General features: G+C 37.5%; 2 protein-coding genes across 2 annotated transcripts in view; one reads left to right on the plus strand and one right to left on the minus strand.

The window, feature by feature from the left end:
* Positions 1–238: 238 nt before the first annotated feature.
* Positions 239–3510, minus strand: LOC106335598 (calmodulin-binding protein 60 A). The gene is made up of 7 exons (XM_013774164.1): positions 3088–3510; positions 2571–2649; positions 2188–2240; positions 1621–2105; positions 1373–1533; positions 1087–1293; positions 239–1002 (listed from the first exon to the last, which is right to left on the minus strand). The coding sequence occupies exons 1-7, from the start codon at positions 3171–3173 to the stop codon at positions 553–555; spliced, it is 1521 nt and encodes a 506-aa protein (XP_013629618.1). The 5' UTR covers positions 3174–3510; the 3' UTR covers positions 239–552.
* A 2356-nt stretch (positions 3511–5866) lies between these two features.
* LOC106334427 overlaps positions 5867–9558 on the plus strand; it is a 4666-nt gene continuing 974 nt past the window's right edge. Inside the window, exons 1-4 of the mRNA XM_013772709.1 lie at positions 5867–5943; positions 6033–6131; positions 6459–7324; positions 7404–7432. Of these exons, the coding sequence (XP_013628163.1) occupies positions 6461–7324; positions 7404–7432 (893 nt within the window). The 5' untranslated portion in view covers positions 5867–5943; positions 6033–6131; positions 6459–6460. The remainder of the gene's footprint in view (positions 5944–6032; positions 6132–6458; positions 7325–7403; positions 7433–9558) is intronic.

Raw genomic sequence — 9558 nt, forward strand, 5'->3', positions numbered from 1 at the left:
AAAATGAATTATTCAACTTATGTAGTTTCACATAACCTGGCAAACACAAATATATATAATAATCCAAGTAACAAGAAACCAAGTCCAAAAGTGGATGTGTATCTCTACTTACTTGCAGTACTTTCTGACAAACAGATCACACAAAAAGATTGTTTTCAAGCCTTCAACAAAAATGAAGCTTTCCCTAACATATTAACATCTTCAACACAAAGATTTTTTTTTTTTTTTTTTTTTTTTTGGATTAACCTGGAGGGATTTCCACCCCCAGGGGCCAACCCCTCGGCGCGAGGCGGACCATTTGGTACTATGGGGAATTAGATACCCCAATTGCCTGGCCAGCGGTTCGAACCCGGGTGCGTATTGAGGCCGTAGCTCTCTCAACACCACCAGGCCAACCCCGCTAGTTTCTTCAACACAAAGATGTAAAGAGCAAACATAAGAAACACTTTGGAACGCCTCTGGACGACCATAAACCCGAGATTCACAAAGCTGTATATACACACGAATCCGTCCAGGGCGAGTCGTTTCCTTTTTGCTTTGTAACTAACTCACTCACTTCAGACTTTTCCTAACTGTAACATTCTTGAATACAGAGAGCCACTTCGAGACACTGAAAAGCTTTGTCCACCTTCTGCTATGTGCCTTGCCGACCACAACATTCTTCTCTGACATGATGAACCCGTCAAGCGCACTCTGCAAATCAGATTGAGGTTCTTCTAAGCCAAGAATCTGAGAGCAGTTCCAGAGACTGTAGTCGTCGTATAAACCTTGTGGAGTAACTTCCATGTCTACATGGCCACTACCTTCTGCTGTGTTGTGAAGGTTTGGCACAAAACCATAACCGTCCATGCTAGTTAAACTCAAACCGGAGTAATCAATGCCAACACTGGTTTGAGAAGACGGGACATTGAGAAAGTTCCTCATCATGGAAGACACATCGTCATACGAGATTACTTCATTTATATGACTCAATGCAGCAATAACCATCTCCTCAGCTTGAGCCTGAATCAGAAACAATCAAAGCTTATGAAGATCTGTAGAGAGAGAGAGAGAGAGAGAGAGAGAGAGAGAGAGGAATCTCAGTACCTTTTCAGTCTCGGATAACTTCTCAGCAGGAACATACTGAAAATCCACAAGCAGTCCAAGAACTTGAGCTACTACATTGAAGACAACAGCAGTTTCCTTGTGAAATCCATGAGGCTGGTACACATGGACGCTATTATCAAGAACACAGGATCGAGCATGGTCCAGAGTAATTTCCCACATCTTTGAAGACATACCATTACCGAGAATCTGCAAGAACATTAGTCTTCATCATTAGGTCTATAGCCTTAGTTACATAACCGTTTAGAGGAAGGAAGACAAATCTTACTTGCCGGAGTTTTGGAGAGTTTAGATGGAAATGTGTTAGAAAATCCTTGACAGTGTTTATATTTGAATAGTTGAGTCGTTTGTGGAAGGCTCCATCTTTCCCTATCTTTTCCAATCTCCATACCTCATCGAACAGAGAAGGAGGATGATGCTTTCTATACACTACAAGAAAGAGCAAGAAGATACTCAATAAAGTTTGCTCAATGATACATATTTTGAGAGAAGGAAAACTAAGAAAGCAATACTTACATTCTCCTCGGTGATCCCTTACAACGAAGGACTCAGTGATTGCCTCTCTAACCTTGACAAACTCAAATTGATCCACCATTCGCACCCCTAGTCTGAACCTCCTGCTCCTAGTCCAGCTAGAGTTATCGGTAAGTGAAACTTCATCCATAACACCGATGCCATCACTAAGAACCACAAATACATTCCCACTGAGCAGAGGTTTCTTTCCTTCTCTCTCTTTTACAATGTTGTTCCTGAAATCCTCAGCTGTCCAACCGCTATGACTCTCAAAATCACCCTCAACAACACAAATCTCGAGCTTTGCAGATGATGCCGGACCTGAGGAGACAATTTGACCAGTTGAAGGATCAATTAGTCCAATACTTATGGCTTGGCCTTCATCTCCTTCTATCCGAGCTGAAGTAAACACAGGAAGCGATAGATTGTTCAAGAACTTCAGCTGTAGGTTCCTTGATTCCAAAGGATGAATATCTTTCTCACAAATCCTGAGTGGGAAGAAAGTTGTTTATTAGAGAACAGCCAGATAAAAAAAAAAATCTAATGTTTAATTTGAGAAGGCAGGTTTACCATTTGATGCCTGTTAGATGCTTTGCAAGAGCCAATTCAACTTCTTCTTTAACCTGTTCCAATGAATATTTATATATACTTCCTCCGTTTCATAATATATGATGTTCTGGCTTAGTGCACGAAGATTTAAAAAACTTACATTCCTTTAGAAAATCACCTTTAAAGATATAGTTTTAAGATCATTCAACCAATTATAAAAAAAGACGGTACAATCTAATTGGGTGAACAGTTTCCAATAAAGTTAAAGTTAACCTTAAAACTTTGAAACATCTTATTATTTTGGAAGAACATAAACCTTTTAGAACATCATATAATTTGAACGGAGGGAGTAATATATAGCTAAAACAATTACTTGTTAGATAGATTACTAACACGAAACGTACCACTTTACGGATTAAGGGCTCCAAAACGGGTTCGAGAAAATGCTTGACGGTTTGCAATCTCATTACCTCCTGAACCACACTACATTTTTGGATTTAAAAAAAAAAAACATATATGAGAGTTCATAGTAGACATGATATAGTGCTAGCAGTGTGAGGAGTTGAAGACTTTTGTGTTCCAATCCAGTTTATCTCCCTAGAAAAGTGCCACTCTTTGTTTAGTCAAAACCAAACCTAACTGTCACTTTCAATCCACAAACACAACAACTAGTCTCCTCCCAAACCATTCACATGTAATCAGCCTAAAGAATCCATGGTTACATATCGTACACATAGATCTTTAGTTTGTCTTGAACGAAATATGTTCTTGTTCACAGCCATGGGATAATAAAAGATCAAAACTTTTTAGACTCTAAATCATGCTGGCTTATATCATCCATAGCATATCCAATCGATTGAATCAAAACAGATATTTATTATTACAGGCACAGCCTAAGAAGATGAGAAAAAGGGGTAGTACCTTTTGAATCTTCTACGCTTATCCTCCGGGGTTGAGCCACCTTCAACCCGAGCTTTCCCAGCTTCAAACTCCCTCTTGTGCGACATACCCACCACGAATTCAACAAGAGCCGTCGAAATTCACAGAGAGCTTCAACCATTTACAAAAACCTCTTGTGGGATAAATCAGAACCTATATTTCCTATAAGAAAGATGTATTTATAACTAACAAACAAACAAAAAAGTGTAACGGAAGTTTCCTAAATCTGATAGCAAGACCCGTATATTGGAACTATCTAGCAACCTCTCTTCCCTACCACAACACCACCAGCTTCTTTCAGACAAAAGAGAGACTATGCAAAATCTTTTGGTAAGCAGATAGAGACAGAGTCGAGTGGGGGAGAATTGGTGTTGTGAAGTTTTCTCGCTGTGGTGGCGTTTGCGTGTCTAGTAGGGTCTACCCAAACCGCGTTACTGACGAGGTGCCCCTCGATTTTCTCTTTTATTTCCCTTTTTTTTTTTAATTAACAAAAAAGTTTTGGCCTTTATATCTGCTCAGTCACACGTTTGAACCTTTCTTTATTTTCTGACGTCACGTTTTAAAAGTTTATAACTTAAATAAGATGTGATTAAACCTAAAAACACTTATTTAAGTTATAAACTTAAAAACACGTTTGGAATCTTAGCGTTCCAAAAAAGAAAAAAGGTTTAATCAAAATTTTCTTTCACATAAAATATTTATTTTCAATCCCTACTTTTTAAAAAAAAAAAAATTACATAAACACAATAATTTTCAAACCGTTAACATTATTTCACTAAATTATCTATCATAATTTTTCAAAACCGACTTAAATTAGAAAAATTAAAGGAATGTAAAGTGGTTTTACAAATGTAGATGATGAAAAGGTATCTTACAACTGCACGTAGAAGAGGCGTTAATAGATTTTTTTTTTTAAATGTTATTTTGATTTTATCCTCAGAGAATATATTAGCTTTTAATTTGTTCAATCGAATTTTAGATTAAATTAATTTTTTTTTAAATAAGCACTGATCGAGCGCTCTTGCGCCGAAGATGAACGGGGCTAGAAGAAAAATAGTTATGGATGGCCAACAAAAGAAATCATTAAGCATGAGAAAAAAACTGCAATCATCCGTATAAAATCATGTTAAAGTTCTCCCATAATGTTGAAAAAAAAAGTTCTCCAATAATTCCATCCTTGTTGTTATTGTCACATGGTATATGAATCAGTTAGCTATATAGGTCACAAAAGAAGCATATGGATAACATTGATTTATGCCCCAGCCATAAGGTCTTGTCATATGATTATGTCTTTCCAAGTAGAACAAACAAACAACATATGTTAATCTCTGATCTGAATATCCTGATACTATTCTTTGCCAACTTGCAGATGTGAAATGTTTTTCAGTTCTTCATCATATTAAGAGAGTGGATTTATTTATTAAGTTCATCTATCCATAAATCGTGCCAAAAGCAGGTTAGTTATACGAAGTTGATATGATTTGTTAGTTCTCCTTCTCCACGATGATTCCATATCGATACTTCTTTTATAGACACAGAAACCCGTCTTGTAGACCAATCGTACACATCATTAGTGAGCAAACAAAGATGTCGACGTGCCCATTATCAAGACCAACTCATAACATAAACATAAACGCGTGATTTAAAGAACGAAAAAGCCAAAACGAAAATGAGTTGGTCTAAGTTGTTTTCTGTCTGTTTTTAAAATTATAAGCATGGACTATGCAGTCTGGCGACACATACGAACCTGTCTCCACTAAACATATTAAAAAAAATTATTGAGGTCAGAAACACTTTAGTCATATTATTCAAACACAACTAGAATCATAGTCTCTGAACAAGTAATACAGTGTGCAATGTGAAGTATAAGATTTACAACGATGTTTAAAACTATTTATAAATAATAATCGTTTAAGCAATAAAACTGAAATTTAGCAACTTATTAACCGAACACCGCAAGTACACACCACTACTCATAGACTTAGGAATAATAATCATATCACCCAAAATCATCAAGAATTTTAAACCCACGAGAACACTTCTTGGGCTATGCACATATACATAGAAGTGCTCACTTGTGTAAAACGAGATCAAGCTAATCATTTACATATTTTTTAGGAAACATCTAAACTTCAACTATATTTTTTTTTTTTCAAAAATTGGCCGTCCTCCTGTCTGTATTTAGTTTAGCAATAAAAACAGGATTGGTTAATAAGATTTGTTTACTGGATCCTGTTGTATCTTACCACAAGGAATGTTTGTAGAAATAATTCAGAATTTGTTGCCATTTGAGATCTTCCCACGAACTGTCTCACTTTTGACCAAAGACTAATACTGCCAGTTGATTGTGTCCTTTCTCTCTCAACTATTTCCTAAATGATCCCATCAGACGCACGTTCCCTGTCTATAAGGCTTTGATTGTGTCCTTTCTCTCTCAACTATCCTCGCATCTTTCTATTTTGTAAAATCGATTTAGGAAAACACATAACTGAAAAATAAGATACCAATATGAGAAAATTGGAAAATAAAGACATTTTATACTTCGATTTGTCAGAATAGGACTTTTTGAAAATTCTTTAGGTAAGTAGGATTTATAATTTTTTAAATACCATATTGCCCTCAAATTAGCATAGTTAAGATTTATATAATTAATATTAATATTTCGAAATATATTTAACCACTTTTAAAAAAACAAAAAAACAAAAAGTAAAAACAGAAAGTAAAAATAAAGGAAAAACAATAAAAAAGTAGAAACAAAAGTCGATTTACCCTAGAGATTAACGAACCTCTCTCATCTTCTCCGCCGAAAGCTTGAAGCTCCTCCAATGGCGATTTTGGGTAAGAACAAAGCCAAATCGTTTCTTCACTCTTTAACTTTCATTTTTCATCTCTAATCTAGTTATTTTCGTCTTTCTCTTTGTTATCAGCCTGAAGAATTGGAGATTTGTTCTTACTCTACGACATCGTCGGACGCTCTTCTTCTTCTTCCACCATCAATTTCATCAACATCTCACGTTTCTAAGAAGGTGAGTTTGCGATTACTTGTTTTGATTCTCTTAACCCTAGATTTCTTAAAGTTTCTCATCACTTAAATCCGATTTCTCTTATTTCTTAATCTAAATTACTTGAATGGGTTGATTAATCTCCTTATACATTACGCAATTCATGGATGTTATTGTTTGGGTGTTTTGATTTTAGTTTCTTATCTTCGATTTTGGTCCTTTTTTGAAAGAGGGAAAATTGACAAATAGATTCGTTTTTGTTGTTTTCCGATTCAAAGGTTTGGTTTTTTGTCAAATCTTCTTCTTTCTTTGTTTGTGCTCTGATTATAAACTTCTTTTCTGTGATTGTAGGTATGTCTGAGGAGTTACCAAAGCGGTTGTTTAAGCCGGGTGAAGAGACCGAAGTGCATCAGATCAATAACAACTGCAAGATGGTACGCTATTTCAAAAGATTGATGGAGTGGTTGCCAAAGGAGTTGGAGACAGTGAAGAAAGATCCTGTTTTTGCTCAGATTTTTAAGCTGTTCGATAATGGTTTGGGATTCTCGGCGAGAGTGATACACGGCTTCTTGTGTAGGGAGCTGTTGACTTACAAAGATCATGAGCTCTGGTTTGTCTTTGCGAGAAGACCTCTCCGATTTTCATTGCTTGAGTTCCACGCAGTTACCGGGCTTCAGTGCGATACTAGTCTCTCACTTAAGGAGTTGGTTGACTGGGATGATGATGGTGGTTTCTGGAGCTTAGTGATCAGGACAAATAAGGGGATTTCTATTTTCGAGCTGTGGGAACATCACAGGGCAGCTGTTAAGAAGTGGAGTAATGCTGATCGAATCAGGCTGGTGTATCTTTGCATCATTGTTTGTATGGTTTGCGGGAGAGATGAGAAGGCACCTATCCCCATCAAGTACGTGAAGTTGGTGATGGATCTTGAGCAGGTTCGAAACTACCCTTGGGGAGTTGCTTCTTTTGACCTTCTATGCGAGTCAATAGCTGAAAAACGAGATAAACTGAAGGAGAATCCAAAGAGTTACGTGTTAGATGGCTTCACCTACGGTCTTCAGATATGGGCTATGGAAGCAATACCAAAGCTTGGAAAGCTCTGTGGAAGAAAACTGAACAAAAGTTTTAAGAACGGTCCTAGATGTGTAAACTGGATGGGAGCTGCAAAGATTTCGTACGAGGAGCTCAACAAGTTGGAGAACATCTTAACACCCAAGGTAAATATTTATTTTAACAAGTAGTAAAACAAACAAATGTTTGTATTAATGATTGACTCTTTTCACCTTTCTTGTGTAGGATGACATATATCCATACATCTCGTGGACAGGGAATTATACAGTGTGTGAAAGTCTTCAATTTAGCAGACGAGATGAGGTGGAGGATGATAGAGTCAAGCTTCTCATGCAGATGATAATGAAGCAGTTTGACTTCAGTGGTCATAATTGGGAGTACGAAGAGACACCGGTCTTTTCTTTTGGGGTTGATAACAAAGAAGGTGAGAAGGAGAAAGTAGCTACGCATGAGGGAGAAGGTGGGAGTGATGAAGAGCCTAACGACAAGGATGGTGAAGGTGGGAGCGATGAAGCAGCTGGGAGCAATGAAGCAAGTGGGAGCGATGAGGAGTTTCAAACTCCAAAAGGATCAGCAACCATAAGGGCGAAAGATACAAAGGGAAAGAAGAGGCTCCCTGATCGTGGAATGGAAAAAAAGGAAGCATAAGGTCCTACATACTAGACCACAACAGACGCCCTTTGATGAAGATATGAAGACTTTTGTGACGTAGTTGTTTCAGCAAGGTTTTGCAGCGATGGAAGAGAGGCTAGAGAAAAAGATGGATGAAAAATTTGAGGGAGTGCAGTCTGAGCTTAAAAATTCCCGTGGGGATTCAACCGTCCAAGCTGAGCATGGAGATCCATCTGCGAGCAAGACAGCGCCTAGCCACCCATCTTAGCAAGCCAGTGCCTAGCAAGCCAGCGCCTAGCAACCCATCGCCTAGGAAGCCATCTCCAGACGCTCTTCTTCTTCTTCCACCATCAATTTCATCAACATCTCATGTTTCTAAGAAGGTGAGTTTGCGATTACTTGTTTTGATTCTCTTAACCGTAGATTTCTTAAAGTTTCTCATCATTTAAATCCGATTTCTCTTATTTCTTAATATAAATTACTTGAATGTGTTGATTAATCTGCTTATACATTACGCAATTCATGGATGTTATTGTTTGGGTGTTTTGATTTTAGTTTCTTATCTTCGATTTTGGTCCTTTTTTGAAAGAGGGAAAATTGACAAATAGATTCGTTTTTGTTGTTTTCCGATTCAAAGGTTTGGTTTTTTGTCAAATCTTCTTCTTTCTTTGTTTGTGCTCTGATTATAAACTTCTTTTCTGTGATTGTAGGTATGTCTGAGGAGTTACCAAAGCGGTTGTTTAAGCCGGGTGAAGAGACCCAAGTGCATCAGATCAATAACAACTGCAAGATGGTACGCTATTTCAAAAGATTGATGGAGTGGTTGCCAAAGGAGTTGGAGACAGTGAAGAAAGATCCTGTTTTTGCTCAGATTTTTAAGCTGTTCGATAATGGTTTGGGATTCTCGGCGAGAGTGATACACGGCTTCTTGTGTAGGGAGCTGTTGACTTACAAAGATCATGAGCTCTGGTTTGTCTTTGCGAGAAGACCTCTCCGATTTTCATTGCTTGAGTTCCACGCAGTTACCGGGCTTCAGTGCGATACTAGTCTCTCACTTAAGGAGTTGGTTGACTGGGATGATGATGGTGGTTTCTGGAGCTTAGTGATCAGGACAAATAAGGGGATTTCTATTTTCGAGCTGTGGGAACATCACATGGCAGCTGTTAAGATGCAATTGCGGCAAGGCAGTGCATCTTTTCACTTCAACAACTGTCAAAAATCCGGGAAGATTGTTCCATTGTTGTCCGATGGGATCTGAGATGGTTAGTCTGTATTCATATAACCTTGTCGTCGCTCCAATCTAACTGTTTGTTGATGTTAATGATGAAGGACAAAACTCACTTGTTCAAATGGACTGATAAGTCAGTTGTTGAGGAAATTGAAGACTTTCAGGATCTGTTTGATGTGCTGCTAGTGGACAATTCCGAGTTTCAAAAATCAGTATGAGCTTCTGAGACAATGCTGAAACGACATAAGAGTAGACTTGAAGAGATGGAAGATGCAATTGCTCGTTGTGAAGAAAATTCCATCGAATGCATTAGAGAGTTAAGGATCATCAAAGCTTTGTTTGTGTGTTGTTTTGCTATGGTCTTCATGTACCTTACCTATGCATGATGTTCAATTTCTTGTTCTGTTTTTTTCTAAATAAATGTTAGACTATGTTCTTTGATGTTTTTGCTGATTTGCATCGAATATAACAAAAAAAATTGGAAAAATCAAACTGTCAATAGGAAGATTCGATTTGTCTCAACAATGTTGTAAGCAAACA

Source organism: Brassica oleracea, chromosome C3 (genome assembly GCF_000695525.1).
Source record: "Brassica oleracea var. oleracea cultivar TO1000 chromosome C3, BOL, whole genome shotgun sequence".
Lineage (NCBI taxonomy): Eukaryota > Viridiplantae > Streptophyta > Magnoliopsida > Brassicales > Brassicaceae > Brassica > Brassica oleracea.

Bases quoted from the DNA above. Each gene is read 5' to 3' on its own strand.
- LOC106335598 (XM_013774164.1), bottom strand. From the start codon at position 3,173: ATGTCGCACAAGAGGGAGTTTGAAGCTGGGAAAGCTCGGGTTGAAGGT. The intron at 2,106-2,187 runs GTAAACCTGCCT...CTTCCCACTCAG, and splicing joins CATCTAACAGGCATCAAATG to GATTTGTGAGAAAGATATTC. The intron at 1,003-1,086 runs GTACTGAGATTC...TTTCTGATTCAG, and splicing joins AGTTATCCGAGACTGAAAAG to GCTCAAGCTGAGGAGATGGT.